Source organism: Vombatus ursinus, unplaced genomic scaffold (assembly GCF_900497805.2).
Source record: "Vombatus ursinus unplaced genomic scaffold, bare-nosed wombat genome assembly UNPS02014777.1, whole genome shotgun sequence".
In the NCBI taxonomy this organism is placed as follows: Eukaryota; Metazoa; Chordata; class Mammalia; order Diprotodontia; family Vombatidae; genus Vombatus; species Vombatus ursinus.
The window spans coordinates 3,133,322-3,149,106 of record NW_020954555.1 but is presented as its reverse complement, the minus strand read 5'-3'; the positions used below and the strand labels follow the sequence as shown (position 1 = coordinate 3,149,106).

Genomic DNA, 15,785 nt, shown 5'->3' with positions numbered 1-15,785 from the left:
GGGCAAACGAGGCATACAATCTACCCGGAAAGCTGCCTTAATTGCCTCTATTACCTGGGATGAGTTTTGGTAATGCAACACCTGCTCTTACACCTCAGCACCCAGAAGTGAGGCAGTGCCCTTGGGAAATGGGATGCTTCCCTAGCTGGCTGGTGTGCTCCCTTGGGTCAGGGCCAGGGCCCCAGCGCTGAAGTGAGCATCAGGAGATGATGGGGCCCACCTCCTCTTGGGCACACTGGCTGAGGCCAGCGCTGGCCTTCAGTTAAAACTTGGCAAGATCTCCTTTCCACCCCATCATCCCTCATGCTGCCTGCTGACCCCCAGCACGTTAGCCTTGGTACTGACTTAAACAGAGAAGCTAATCCCTCCTCCGTGAGTGGAGAGGAGGTGCCTCCTGAAAGGGGATCCTGCAAAGGACAGTGGGAAAACCTAAAGATAGTAACACATTGTAGATGGGTGAGGTGTAGGGGTCAGGCCAGGGGCTTATTTGGGGAAGCTCAGGAATGACATGTAGGCAGCTATCAGCTGAGGCACAAAGCCAGCCCTCACCAGGAGAATGACAGGGACATCTGTTGAGTTGTGTCAGGAGGTCATACATTTAGAAATTGTTTTCCATCAAGCTGATGAAACATCCTTCCTTACCCCTGCACCCCACCAACCCTGGGACCTGAGCAAGGCCCGAAGACTAGGGTAGAAGCCTGGGTTCCGGGACCCAAGATTTTTACTCTAGGGAGATGTGTGGCAATAGGAGGCCGGAGAGGAAGTTTGGCACAGCTGGCTTACAGAATGGCCTTCTCTGGGCCACAGAAACTAGAAACAGAAGTCCCACCCCAAGCTGTCCTTTCCCCACAGGTAAGGAGAGCTGCTTCGAGAGAATCGTGTCTCGATTTGGCAAGAAAGTGACATATGTAGTGATCGGAGACGGACGGGATGAGGAAATTGCAGCCAAACAGGTAATATCAGGAGAGAAAACAAATTCTTACATGTGAGAAAGTGGCATGTGTGCCACTAGGGCCTTGGAAAAGCCCTGCAGCCTCCATCACCCCCTGACCAGGCCTGGCTGCCAACAACAGAGGCAGACTGTAGCTTAGGGGATTCACTCCCAGACTGTTCTGAGGCCCTGGGAGGTGACGAGGGAAGGGCCTCTCTGGTTCCCCTCCTCCGTTCTTCACCTTCCTGGCATACAGGTAAAGCTCCGAGGGGACAGAGGGTGCCCTTGCCCCTCACACCTGCCAGCCACATGCTCAGACATGTCATCCCCTCCATGCCCTCTCCTTGCCCTTCTCTGCCAGAGAAGGATCCTCCTACTTCCTCCTCATGGGTTTCCCATGAGAAGGAGAATGTGTATTAAACTATAGAAAGTGAATAAAGGTTTCTGTTCTCTTTTCCCCTTCCCTCCTGCCTGGTGCAGTCTGCTGCCCTCCTAATGAGCATCTTTAGTGCCTTGAGCGGCAGCGCCAGGCAGAACGTCCTTTTCCCCATCCTTTCCCTTTCTTCATCTGTTTGTCCTCATTCCTGTTTCTCCAGCCCTTTGGGCCTTGTGACTGTGCAGGATGTGGGCTTCCCTAAAAAGAAGACCCCAGTAGCAGTGGTGCTTTGTGTGCATCTAACACATTGTCCCTTTCAGGCTGCACTCGATGTGAGTCAGGCCTGTGAAGTGAGTAAGGCAGAGGTGGTCTTCTCTGACAGAAGCCTGGATGGGGGTGAGAATACAGGGGGTGCTGTGAGTTCAAATTCCAGGTGACCTGGGGCAAGTCCCTTAACCTTCCCAGACCTCAGTTATAAAGTGTGCATTAGGGTATGGAGTCTGAGGGAGGGAATACCCAGAATTAGAAAAGGATGACCAGGAACGCCTTGTCTCCTAGAAAGAGCCATGTTCTTATGAGTGCAAGAAGCTGTCAGGGGATTTGAAGGTTCTTGGAGTCTCTGATGACTCAGCAGATTGGGATGGCCCTGAGGAGAGCCAGGCCTAAAGCCGCATCGGGGGGTCCAAGTTGGGGGCTTGGCCTCTACAGGCAGGAGGGCGGGTGGCACAGGCCTAGAAGGCCACCTCTGCTGGTCCTGACAGTTACTATTATCCACCAGTGAGGAAGCTGCCCAAGCAGACGCTGGACAGCTCTTGTCTGGTGATGGTGTAAAGCCCATTAATGGGGTGGTGCTGCTCTTCTTTCCCCTTCTGTATTACCAGCCCCGCCCCACAAAAGCCTCCCTGCTTTTCCAAAATAAATGAAGGACAATGTGTGAATTTCAGACAAATCCCATAGCACAATAAAGTTTTATAGAACAAAAAAGATTTCTTAGCCTTACTGCTTTCCCACAGTCGCAGTCTAAATTTTTAATTATTTTTTTCAATCTGTGAAAATCCACCTCTTTCTCCTCCCTCCCCCCAAATTAGAAAGAAAACAAAGCTTCTTTTACAAACCTGTATAGGAAACCAAAACAAAGCCCTAGATTGGCTCTATCCCCCAGAATTGTTTCAGTTTGCACCCTGAATCTCTCCCCTGTCGGGGACAGCCAGAAATCAGGACCAGAAAGTACTTTGGAGATCATCTCATTTGCAACCCCTCATTTTACAGAGGAGAAAAGGGCCCAGAAAACTTTCTCCCCCTTCCATCCTTCTAGATTGTCTGACTTGGCCTGTCTCCTTATTGAGGATAGCTTGGTTATGGATCTGATCTGCTAAAACCAGGCCAGAGAGGCCAAAGGCACCATCACCTGTGGTCCGAGCCTGGCAGTGGAAGGTGGCCTGAGTGATGAGGCACCTGGGAGGTGGCTTGTGGAGGGGCTGTGACTAACCTGGCGTCCCCCATCTCTTTCAGCACAACATGCCTTTCTGGAGGATCACAAACCATGGAGACCTTGTGTCACTCCACCAAGCTCTGGAACTGGATTTCCTTTAAGGATGGGAGCTGAGGTGCCAGCCCCAGGAGCCCTTCTCCCTCCCCACGGGGGCTCTTCTCTCTTTGGGACAAGATGTGAGCCCAGCCGAGCCCAGCGCAGGAAGGGACAGTTTGTTTTCTCCACGAGGGAGATCCATCCCCGGGCACGGCCTGGTGCAGAAGCAGGCGACAGATGGAGAGGACGGCAGTCTCACCTTAGCTACAGTGATTTCATTCTCCTATTGTTGTTTTCTTTTTAAAAGGAAAAAAAAAATCCCTGAGGCAGAGTTGTGCTCCAGTGTAGTGTGTGATGGGAAAACACAGTGCTATGAACTTGTGGTCACTAGGTTAGAAGCAGTAAGCTCTTGTGACGTCTCCGTCCTTTACAATCCATTTAGCTATTGAATTTATTCCCGGTGAATGGATGTGTTCTTTTTATAGGCCAGGCTCTGGTCTCTGAAGCAGATTTTCTCTTTGTCCCTTCTTCATTAAGCCAAAAGTTGGGGTGGGGCAGAAGGGTAGATTTTCTTGGAAAATCTGAATGAATGGTCTCTGATCTCCATTACCCGTGCCAGTAGCTTTTCCTTAGCTCCTTCCTGTTCTCCACCCTTGAGGTTGGTGGCCCCGACCCCCTCATCCCCCCAAGCTGTTCTTTCATTTGGGCCTGCCCCCTCCTGCTGAGGTCACCAGCGGCTTCACTGCTTTGTGAGCCCAGTGCAGGAGCTGGCCCTTAAGGAAATATGTCAGGGGCACCCAGGCTTCTGCACTAAAAAGCGCCCCCACAAGTGACCTTCTGTCATTGTGACATCTGTTCTAAAAAATGTTCTCTCTCCCCTGTGCCTCCCTTGCCAAACCCAGATAAACCTTGGATTCTTACCCCACCGCTACCAAGGTGTTTGCCCAACACTCAGATCTCCCAGGCATCTCAGCGGCTGAACCAGGCCAGAGAAACCAAAGAGAGGGCCCCGTACCTCTTTGCACATTTCCCATCTCTATGGTGCCCTGATGCCTGCTCCTTTTCTCTCTCTCCCAGTCCCCCAAGACTCTTCTCTCCTAGCTGTGTAGTGAAGCTGCATCCCTTGGCCAGGTCACCAACCTCCTCAGGCTCTGCCCACACTTCCAGTGCAACCCTGTCCGTATGACCGACGGTGAACCACCTCTTCTTCCAACAGCTGTGGGGACGTAGCCCAGGCTCCTTTCCAGGTGTAGATGATGCTGCTGGGCCCTGACTGTGTGCTGAGACCTTAAACCTGAGGCAAGGAATTGGGCTTTCTCCAGTCAGCCCTGACTCCCACAGGCTAGCGCTGAGCTTGTGAATCCCAGGCATGGCTGGTAGAGTTGCAGCTATTTGAGCCGTCGATGTGACCTGATTTTCCATTGGCTCCCAGTTTGAAATGGCATCTTTGGGGCTCCCTCTGCCAATCTGGAGACCCTGGGAAATGCCCGCCATAAGAGGAACATCTCTCGTTGGCAGCAGCCTAAGTCTGCCGCCTGAACTTCCCTAGTCTCAGCTGCCTTGGTCTCTGGCTGGAGAGGAGACACAACTGGGGGAGTCAGGAGGCTCTGCCTGTCTTCAGGGGGGCTGTACTCTGCCAACCCAAAGAGAGGAACTGGGCCCTGCCTGAGGCCACCGAGCCCTGCGGAGGAGCAAGCAGCAGACACGAGACCGTCCCTCGGATCCTGATGGCCTGAGAAGCTGCTCCTTCCTCATCCCTTAGAATTGGCAGAAGCATCTCCTTCAGATGCACCTTCGTGACCTGCAGAGCAACATCAGGAAGATGAGTCTGCCTTCTCTCTGGTTCTAAGCTTCTCTTACACCTACCCAGAGGACGCTGTGCCATAGGCTGGGCAAGAATTGTAGAGGGATCCACCCTCCAACTTCCCACATACCATAGAAAGTTCTCCACTCTTGTGACCTAAGGAGCCTAGAACCCTGGTTTTTTGGGGTTTCCCCGCCCCCCCCCCCAGTACAGGGGCCAGTAGCTGGGTACAGGTTGTTTGCAGATGAACTCTGACTTTGTCAAGGGAGGAAGTTCTCTCAGGAGAAATACCCTGGAGGGCAACCAGGCTACTCCAGTCCCCTTGGCCCCCTGCCACCAAAGGGGAGGCCAGGAGGAATCTGCCTCCACTTTACCAGTTTGCAGTGTTCTGCCTACACAGCACATACTTCCCTTATCTCCAGGAATCTTTGGAATGGAGATGACTATGTTGGGCTGGGCCTAGTAGGGATGGAGCTGAGGAATGCTATGAATCCTTTAGTTTCCAAGAAAATAGCCTAGTGGAACATGCCTGAAACCCTTTGTATTTGAGACAATCCCCTATGGAATTAGCCAAGTAATTGACACTTCCACCTGACATTGGTTCCTGTAAGATGGGTCCAAAAACTGCCCCTGGTGATCCACAGCCACCAGGAGAACCCCAGGGTCATAGGGCGGCTTACCTTTCGAATGTAAAACTGACCGTGCCTTAGTGTCACCGTGTCCAGAGCACTGACAGGGAAGTCTGTGTGTCCGTGAAGTGACCCCCAAGCTAGCCCAGAAGCCCACCTAGGGCTTCTGCAATATGTGTGTTCTCATTGGGTTTGGTTTTTTCCTTCATTCTCTGCCGAGGGATAGGTGTGGAGGCTGTTAGCAGAGAGCAACCAGGTACCATTTACTCCAAGGTCAGGTTCAGTGAAAGCTCAGGTTGGTGGCAGATTGCATTTGAATGGAAATAGTGGTGGCTGCAGGGCTCTTCCCAGCCCCATCTACCACCGCCAGAGTGACTGTGGGGCTGCTGCCAATGCCTGGGGAGAGCTGCCAGGCAGACGCTATGCACATACGTGACTGTCCTCCTTGTGGGGGCCGTGATGGGCAGAAGGCTGTAGCCAGCTCTGGGAGAGGCAGGCTCACCGTACAGAACTTCCACGCCCCTGAGACAGGTTTCATTTCTCACCATTCCTTGTTTCGTTATTCATTCAGAAGCTGAAGCATTCAAACTGTGGAAACCAGATTTGAATCCTGGGAGGTCTCAAGCCACAGCAAAGAAATTCATGTCCTGACCCTGGGTGAGCTCAGTAGCAATGGTTCAGTCCTCCCTTTGCTCCCTCTCAGAAAGAAGACTGGAAAATAAAACTACTTGGCTAGTCCCTACTGCACTGACAGGAACCATTCCCTTAAGGACTGATTCTGCTTAAAACTGGATTTTTCCCTCTGGACTTTCGATGCCTCAAAGCAGGAATAAAACGTGGGATTTGGAATATTTATGTGACCGAGGGCATTCGTGGCTGTAGATTCCTTGACCATAATGTTATATGTAATGGGAACTATCTTATAAACTTGAAAAAAATAAAGTTTTTATTTTCTATACAATTGGCTTCTGTCCCTTCTTCTAAAGGGACACTCAAGCATAACAGTCGGGGTCAGCCAGGGCGGAAAAGAAGTCACTGTCGTCTACGTCCTGCCCTGACTGCTTGGATCATAAGATAAACTCCCCAGTACAACCTCACTGGGTCCTTAGGCAGCAGAGACCCGGCCACTAAGAATGGGGCACATCTCTTCCCACCTGCCCTGAGCCAGGGCAGCAGGGTAAGAATTTGCTCCTTTTGGTGAACCACAAAAATGAGACCTTCGGGGTCGAGTGACTCCTGGAGGATCACACAGCAGTTAGTGGGGCCCACAAACATTAATAGGGAATTTGTTGAGTTATTAAAGGAGAGTTTAAAACCTGTTGAGGCTCCTCTGAGGACCAGCCAGCACCAGCAGCTCTACTCGGGATAGGGTCCATGGAGGCAGAGCCCATCTAGGCCAGGGAGCAGCCGGCTCAGCCCATGCTGGCCAGCAGGAGACTCCGTTTTTTGTTCTGGCTCCTCTGCCTCGAGCTAAGTGTGACCTTGAACCTGTCCTTTTCCCTCTCCGGGCCCATTTCCTGTTTGTTTGTTTTTTTTGTTTGGGGTTCTTTTTTTTTGGTGGTGGTGGTGGTGGTGTTTTTTGTTTTTTTTAAGGAAAAAGGGAATGAACTAGATTATTTCTAAAGTTCCCCAGCATTGAACCAGTTGACAAAGTATTAGTCCTGGGCCCTAAGGCCTGAGGGAAAAAAGCATCCGTCCCTAACATGCTAGTGTTGCTAGCTCCTTTTTAGGGGTGGAGGAAGATCGAGTGAGAGGCTCCTCCTTGGAGCAGGCAGAGCCGTACCTTCCCAGGGCAGATGAGTTCAGGCACAACGTGCTGCTGAGGCCCTGTCTCTGCACCAGATGCCAAGCTGCTATCCCCAGACAAAGGATGATACAGTGGTCTGTAGAGCTGGAGTCTTCCTAGCCTGGGCAGCCTCCTCCTCAGGGGAGCGATATTGGACCCAGGGACCAGACTAGAAGGTGCTGTCCACGTCCCCTCTACTGGGGATGCTAAACCAGCCGCAGCTTCCATGGATGTTGGTGACAGAGGTCACCAGAGAGGCAGCGGCAAAGCCCAGAGCCCCCTTTAGGGGGCTCAAATGGGGATATAGGCCTGGGTAGGCCATAGCCTGGGATGGTCAGCTCACAAATCAGTCTAGGCCCCTCACTACTCCCCCCGCAAAAAAAGCCACTATGGTTGGATTGTGCCATTTCCCAAGGCCCTTTCTTCAGGGGGAAAGGATGTGTTTCTGCATGTGTTTCTATGTGCCTGGGTCTGTCCTAGGCCAGAGCTCTGGAAGGGCAGGGTTGGCAGCTCGCAGTTGTCTTGAACTGGTGCAGTAAGAAGACAGGCCATGCAGGTTTCAAAGGTTTTAATAAACTTCACATAACACTGTGCAAAACGAATCAAACTCCTTCCCAACTTAAGCAGCACCTCTTCCCTCCAGTCGAGATGGGAGGTACAAAGAAATGATAGAAAGAAAAAGTGTTTCCTTCTTGACAACAAAAAAAGCCTCCAGGGAATGAGGCATGTGTTGGTCCTGATATGAGGCTCATGAGGCACTTTGAATGGCACTGGCAGTTTGCCCTTCCTGGCTCCAGCAGGTGTGAGGCCCAGCCAGCCATGAGCACTGCCCAAGCAGGCCGGCATCCCTGTCCCCACCCAACCCTGCTGGGATGACCAGTAACAGGCCACTAAGGCACTGCCGGCTCCTGTGTGTGTTGGGGAGGGAGGGGGGCGGCAGCAGCGATGAGAGCCCACCACCGCATCCTCCCCCACTTCCCTAGTCCCAAAGTACCGATAGCATAGTTTCTGACACTTCTCCCATCTCCCAGGTAGAAGCAAGAGCCCCTGTGAACCTGAGACTCGGAGGCCAGGCTGAGGAAGGCCACCTGGCGTGGCTTGGTCCCGGTCCTAGCTCAGAGGACACCATTCACCTCCTCACTCTTGGCAGGGGCAGCTATAGGGAAGAAGCTCTGGGCGAGGACAGCCATCCGCCTGTTGAGGTGCCCGTCCTGGAGAGCAAAGCCCCGGCTGCCATCCCCCTCGTCCAAGGCTTCCGCTTGGCGGCTGGGGTGCAGCCACTGGTAGTAGGCGCCCCTCACCCCCAGGCCCAGCAGGAAGCAGAGCGCAGCCCCAGGCAGCAGCCACAGCAACAGCGAGGGGCTGGGCAGCGGGATATTGTGTGCCAGCCACGTGCCGCCCAGGAGGGCACTGTCCATCGCAAGGAAGCTGAAGTAGATGATGCTGCGGCTCTGAGTCCTCCCCTCTGACACATTGAACCAGGAGAAGTAGAGAATGACAGCCACCGTGCCGCGGTACAGCCACTCAGACGCGGGGCCTGGCATGAAGTCTGTGTTCTGCAGCCACACCCAGAGGAGCAGGACCACCCAGAGGAGCAGGAAGTGGATGGCGATGTACCTGGGGAAGACAGTGGTGAAGAGGGCCAGCGCCACGATGCGCGGACACAGCAGCAGCAGGTTCCAGAGGAAGTAGACAGTGGAAGAGAAGTAGCCCAGGGCCGGCTTGGTGGGCAGGCAGCTCCGCAGGGCCCGGTGATAATCCAGCAAGGCCCACGCCATGCAGATGAAGGAGGTGCCGATGCCTAGCCCTGTGAAGCGCAAAGACAGCAGGCGTGAGCTGGGATCCACAGCCACTGCCACTGCCACGTGGCATTACGGGGTGAGACGACAACAGCACAGGAGAAATGACTGTGGCCTCAGGCTGCCGGAAGAGGCGACTGGAGGGGACAGAACCCACCAAGTAGTTTACCAACTCACCTCAGGTCCTGAGACCCAAGACCCACCACACAAGACAGAGCCTTAAACAGAGACCAAGTGCCCAGAAAACATGGCGGCAGCTCCCCACCCATCCCAGGGAGTTCGACCCTGGCCCAGTCTGTTCCCACCCGGCTCCTCCCTACTACACCTCGGAAGGAAATCCCTTGGTGAACAAGTTCTCCTCAGGACTGCCCCTTAGGGCCTGTGACCTTATGGAAGGCAAAGCGAGCTAATTTCTCACAAGAAGGGTCTACCTCAGCCCCAGCTTTCCTAGGCCTCCCTTGGGGCCTGGGAAGGAAGTTGAGGCAGGACGTCTGCAAAGGGGCAGAGCACCTGGTCCCGTTCCCAAGCCCATTGCTGCTGCCTCTGGCCCCTGTGTAACTGGTGGGTGTCCCAGGACTGGTCCACAGATGGAAGCTATGCCAAGGCGCTACTCTGGCAGAGGTTCCCAAACTTTCTAGGGTGATGGCAGCAGCTAGAGGGCCAGGCCTGGAGGCAAGAAGACCTGAGTTCAAATCCAGCCTCAGACACTTGCTGGGTGCCCCTGGGCAAGTCACTTCACCCTGTTTGCCTTCATCCACTGAAGAAATAAGTGGTAAATTGCTCCAGTATCTCTGCCAAGAAAATCTCAGAGATGGTATTGGCATGATATGGGCGACAGGGTCAGGAAGAGTCAGACACGACTGAACAACAACAAATCTTTTAATGGTTTCCATGGACCAAAAGAAATAACTAACAGTTCTATTTAATAAATAGGTCCAAAATGTGAACTGTCTCTGGTGTCCCTGGGAGTTTGCTGCATGCGGCACACATAGTTTGGGAACCGTGGCTCTCTGGCACTCGTGCCCCTCCCTACTCCAGACCCTGACCCTATGCTGTCAAACCTCATCAAAAGAGCTGTGATTTCCTAAGCCTGGGGCCTCCCTCCAAAGAGCAACCAACTCCTTTGGGCTTTTGGAGACAGCTGTTTCATTATTTACTGGAAACCTCTCTGTGCCTCATAGGGCAGGAGCTGGCAGTATATGGGGGCGTGCCGGGAAGCCCAGGTACATTCTGTTCCTCTGTCCACCCTCGTGCTCTCCTGAGTTTCCACCATCCATGTCTTAAAGGCCAAACACAGAAATGCAGCTCAGATATATAAACTACCATGTGCATTTGGGGAAGCCCTTCTCGCCCGGCAGCCCTTGCCAGACTTGAGCTCCCTTGGCATCTGAAAACCCTGAGTCATCTCCGTACCACGAAGAACCACTTCTCTCTCCACACTTTCTTGGTGACTTCATCAGTTGCCAAAGGCGTAATTATGTCTGTGCAAATGGCCTTCAAGTCTGACCTCACCTCCCAACTTACGTCAATGAGCATTTATTAAGCTCCTACTATACGCAAAGCAAAAGAGCTCACAGTCTAATGCATGAGACAATATGCAAATGTGGACAAGTAAGATCTAGCCAGGATAAACTGGGGGTGGTCTCAGAGGGAAGGCATGGAGATTAAGCAGGTCCAAGAATGGCTTCTTGCAGAAGGGAATTGAAGGAGGTCGGGAAAGCCAGAAGGGAAGATGTTGCAGACATCGGGCACAGCCAGGGAAAATGCCCAGAGCTGTGAGATGGAGAGTCTTGCTTGAGGAGCAGTGAGGAGGCCAGTATCACTGGACACAGAGTGTGTGGAGGAGAAGGCAAAGAAGACCAGAAAGGGAGGAGTGGGTCAAATGACAAAGGGCCTTAAAAGTCAAAAAGAGGATTTCATATTGAACTTGGGTTAATCGGGAGCTCCTGGGTTTACTGGGTAGGAGAGTGACATGGTCAGGCCTGTACTTTAGGAAGAGCATTGGAGTGAGTGGAGAGCACCAGGAGGCTGTGGTGACTGGCCGGGAGCAGCTGGGACATTTTCCAGTTCGACGTTATAGCGGCATCTCCAAGTCCCCATCTAAAACTGAGGTCATTATCTTTCCCCCCAAAACCCTTCCCACTCCCAACTTTGGTCCCTTCCAGCCGCCCACGTTTGCAGCCTCAGTGTCATCCCCCTTCCCTCTGTCTCCCTTACTCTACCCACAGCCAATCCATCGCCAAATCGCTGATCGCCATCTCTTCGTCTCTGCCCCGTATCTTTCCTATCCATCCTGCTCTCTTCACAGGGTGGCAGCCTGGTCTAATCCTTGGGCATCTCTATCCTCGCGTCCTATGGTCACCCTGCCTCAAGTCCTTCCTCATGCCAGCCTGTCCTCCACACAGCCCCAGTGTTGTCCTAAAGGGCTCTGCAGGGGCACAGATGGCCTCTCGGGTTGACTCTCAGCCTGGCTTGGACCCACATCCATTGCCCCCCTTCAGTCACATTCTCCGCAGTCTAGGCACAATGGCTTTCTTTCTCTCCCTCCCTCCCTCAGCACTCTAGTTGTCTTCAAGGCTGAGCTCAGGCAATACTTTTTACCCAAAACTATCCTTGATCTCTGCAGCTGCTAAGACCCTCCCCCTAAAAAACTACCTTGTTTTTATTCTGTATACAGGGTGTCCCAAAAGTCTCAGTGCAGCTCTAAACTCTTACATGCATTAAGACTTTTGGGACACCATTAAAACATGAAGCTGTACCAAGACTTCTGAAACACCCTGTATATCTTTAATATGCTACGTGTAAAGCATGTTATATATATGTATATATCAGTATATATACACATAGTGTGTGTATATATATATATATATGCATTCACATATATATACTATGTATATGTGTTTCCTTCAACAGAATGTAAGCTTCCTGAGGGCAGGGGCTGTTTCATTTCTATCTTGGTAGCTCCAGGGCCCAGCACAGAGGAGATACTTGATAACTACTTGTTGCTTGATAGATTCCCTGTCAACAACAGGGGTCCCTGAACCCCACAAAAGCCCTCTCCTGGGGCCCCCTCCCTTGGCATGGAGCATCTGGGTGCTGGGGAACAAGGGGGCCTTTACTTTGTCACCCTGGGAAACAGGCTTAGCCAAGGTCACAGAGATAGCAAGGAGCAAAGCCACTCTGACATGGGAGACCCAGAATCTGGCCCAGGGCTATTCCTGCCACACGGGAGCAGGCCCATGCCCCACAGCCAACCACCTTGAATCCATCCTCCTAGACCCTTTCAAGCCCACATTTGGGCAGAATATATCCTTTCTAGCCTGAGATTCTATGAGATCTTCATATACCTAGAAGAGGCAAAATCCCCTTAACTTGGTCTCCAAGGAGCCTTCAGCAAAGCAAAAACACTATTAGGTTTGGGACATCTTCTCCAGCCCTGACACACAGGGGCCCAGGGCCTCCAGCCCCACCAGGGCCCAGGGCCTCGTCCCTCCCACGCCCACCCCAGGAGGGTCCTGGGCCAGCACTCACACTGATAGTATTCCACTCTGCTCGTACACAGGGTGATATGAAGTACCAGGATGAGCTGGGGGGTAGCCTCCAGGAAGGTCTCAAAGAGCCGCAGCATACTGATATCCATGGAAATGAAGTTGGCATAGTCGAGGTCAAACTCTGCTGGCTCCTCCTGCCTCCACAGGGCAAATCCCACTTTCAGGGCCTGTACACACCTGGCAGGGAACCGACAGGGGCAGAGTTAGTCCTCTGAGTCCCGGGCAACAAAGCAAAGGCTCCCAAAGACTCCCTGCCATGGGAGGAGTCTGGGGGTGGGGCTTTTGAACTATGACCTATTTCAGTAGAATCAGTTTCCTTTGTCGTCCTAAGTCCTTTAATTTATTCACTTAACAATGTTCTTCTGAGGAACCCATAGGCTTCACCAGAAACTAGAGGGGTCTGGGACACACAAAAGGTTCAACACACCATTTGCCCTCAGACAATTCCAGCTTTGCCTGCCCCCTCTGACCCGGAAGGCCGACGCAATCACTGAACAGGTTCTGGGACAAACAGCTCTATCTTTAATTTTCAACTTGCCCATGGAGGAATTAATTAACTGATAATTAACCTTCTGATCAGTTTTAACTGAGATACACATAGCCTATGCTTTCCTCACACTATTCAAGGAAAAGCAAAACACTACAGGGCACCAGGGACAGAAAGACCAAACATGGGAATGTCTTTTTTAGATCCCAAATCTGTCATCAAATCTATTAACCAACTGTTCCCAGCTTTGTACTGTCTGCAGATTTGACAAGCGTTCTGTTTATGCCTTTATTCAAGTTACTGATAAAATGGCAACAGAGGGCCAAGCAATCAGCCAATAAATATTTATTAAGGACCTCCTAGGTGCCAGGCAGGCACTATGCTAAGCTCGGGGGACATAAATACAGTCTCTGGCTGGATCCTTCCATGTGGACATTGAATCATCCAACTAGTTCCCAGACCACAGAGTTGTATTAGTTTAGCTGACGTCACTTCACCTTTTCCAGCATGAGGCAGTCTAATATTTGGTAAGATCTAGGTATGTTGTATCTACAACCTTCCCCTGACCAACCAGTCCAGTAACCGCATTAAGAAGGAGAATGAGGCTGCTGTGGCCCGACCTCTTCTAAATGAGGGTGTGCTGGCTCTCAGTAACCATCCCTCTAACAGGGAGCTCTATACTTGGGCAGGAATGAAGGGTAAGGTCATCGGGCTGCAGTTTGCAGCTTCCATTCTCTTCCTGCTCCCAGACACTGGTCTTCTTCAGGAGTTCCCTGGGTGTCTGTCCCATTCTCTCAGTTCTTTCAAAGATCACACTAACAGTGGCTCGCTATCCACCAGCCTGGTCACTTGAATTTTGTCTTTTGTCTTTGGCAGAGAAAAGAGAAGAACAATCAATAAGGGTTGGTATAGGGGGTATAACACAGACCTTGGCGTCAGGAAGACCTAGATTTCAATACTGTCTCTGACATGAAGATCAAAGATTTGGAGCTGGAAGGGCCCTCAGGGGCCATGGGGTCCAACTCTCTCCTTTTACAGATCACACAGGCCATTGCTCTGGCCACTGAGCTACGGCCTTCCCTTTCACCTCGACCCAGACTATCTGGACCACTTCTCCACCCCTGCCCTAGAAACCTTCTCAGTCTCCAGGAGTGTAAACTCCTTGCGGTCAGGGCTGTCTTTTCGGCATGTGTGCCCTGTGGTTTAGCACAGTGCCTGGCCCATAGTAAGAGCCTGATGACTAACTGCTTTCTAGTTGAATCTGAAAGGAGGAGATGCCCTCAAAAGTCCCTTCAGTTATAAATCTAGGATGTTCTGCTACCTGCCTTCACTCCAGCAGTCCAAAGGCCTGTCCCACCTTTGATCTCCTACTGGAGCTAAAAACTGGGTTATATAAAATATTAGGTTAAATAAAAAAAAACTACCAGGTTAAAAAAATAACAAAGTTTTTTGTAATCCTTAACTTCAGCCCCCTGCCTTGGCTCACCCTGAGCTGCAGTGTTCTCAAAGTGATGTTTCCAGGCCTAGTCTGAAGATGACAGAGAAAGGGGACCAATCAGCAAAGTGCAAGAAATGCAGCTCAGGTGGTCTGGGAAGGGGACACAGCAAATGGACAGCTCTTTACTGTTGTTTGGTTAACATTTATATATATGTTGGTTTGTTTTGGTTTTTGTTTTCAGTCAAAAAGGAAAGTTTGAATTTCAAGGTTCTCTCAGGAGCCATGACCCATTTGCCTGTTAGTGAAGGGGTCCTACATTTATGAGACAATGTCAGAGGGCTTGTTCCATTTCCAGGAATGATTCTGCCCATTACAGTTTTACTACATTTTCAATTCACAACCAACAAGCATTTATGAAGAGCCGACTGTGTACTGGGCCCTTCACATCTTACCACTCCTGAGGGCCCTATTGGAGATGTGAGGCAGGCATTAGGACCCTATTCGCCCAAGGTCACAGAGCAAATGAATACCAGAGCAGCACCTAGAAATCATCACCTAACACTATGAGACCTCAACCAGCTAAAAAAAAGTCTCCACTTGAATAACAGCTCGCAACATAAAATGTTGTTCTTGTACCTGGCTGCACCACAGGGTAGGAGGGACTATCGAATTTTTTTATTCAACCAACTTTGCTCCCAAGGGCACCATGATTACTGCACTGAGTTGGAAGAATGACATTTGTAGGCAAGTCTCATAAGTCTCTGTAATTCCCTAGAGCAGGAGGCAGCTAACATAACAGACTTCAGCCAAATCACAAATGGAAGGCTACTGAATGGGACTGAGAATGCAGCAGGCTTGGCAGCTAGACGGTGCCCACTCCTAGAAAAGAACTCGGGAATGATGTCTAAGGCTTCCCTGCCATAAGCAATGGGGAAGTGGACAATCACTGGCCCATCTGCCACCAACTCTTTCCTGTAGTTCTTAAAAAGTGGTGGTGAGGTCATCACCAAAGTCTGTTCCCACTTTAACATTCACTGTTAAGAATAACTGGCATTTTTATAGTGAGAGGCAGCTTGGTACAGTGGAGCAAGAGAAGGCCTTAGAGTGCAAGTCCTAGCTGAAGAACCCTGGCTGTGTAGGACCCTAGGCAAGTCATTTTACTTCTGAGGGAGATGGGAAGAAGAGAGAAAAATAGATGATTGATAGAGAGAGAGGTAGACAGACTGAACATTTCTTAAACACTTACTTCTGATACCCTCCTTAAAAGAAAACCCTCCAATGTACTCAGAAGTTAAGATGACTTTTCTGCCTCCCTCTCTCCCCCCACCCTTGCCTTTACAACTCCCCCAAAATGTCTTTAAAGTCTCCCTCCCTTCCCTTAGAAAGTAAGCTCCCAGAGGGCAGACACAGTCTTTTTTTTTTTTTTTTTTTTTTTTTTTTTTTTTTTTTTTTTTTT

The 15,785-nt window shown here is 51.1% G+C and overlaps 2 protein-coding genes across 2 annotated transcripts in view; one reads left to right on the top strand and one right to left on the bottom strand.

Moving 5' to 3' along the window:
* LOC114045043 (eyes absent homolog 3-like) overlaps positions 1 to 6,229 on the top strand; it is a 42,108-nt gene extending 35,879 nt beyond the window's left edge. The window contains exons 12-14 of the mRNA XM_027864836.1: positions 853 to 953; positions 2,820 to 3,104; positions 3,913 to 6,229. Of these exons, the coding sequence (XP_027720637.1) occupies positions 853 to 953; positions 2,820 to 2,900 (182 nt within the window). The 3' untranslated portion in view covers positions 2,901 to 3,104; positions 3,913 to 6,229. The remainder of the gene's footprint in view (positions 1 to 852; positions 954 to 2,819; positions 3,105 to 3,912) is intronic.
* A 1,378-nt stretch (positions 6,230 to 7,607) lies between these two features.
* LOC114045035 (XK-related protein 8-like) overlaps positions 7,608 to 15,785 on the bottom strand; it is a 9,107-nt gene continuing 929 nt past the window's right edge. Inside the window, exons 2-3 of the mRNA XM_027864821.1 lie at positions 12,385 to 12,581; positions 7,608 to 8,861 (exon numbers count right to left, since the gene is read on the bottom strand). Of these exons, the coding sequence (XP_027720622.1) occupies positions 8,170 to 8,861; positions 12,385 to 12,581 (889 nt within the window). The 3' untranslated portion in view covers positions 7,608 to 8,169. The remainder of the gene's footprint in view (positions 8,862 to 12,384; positions 12,582 to 15,785) is intronic.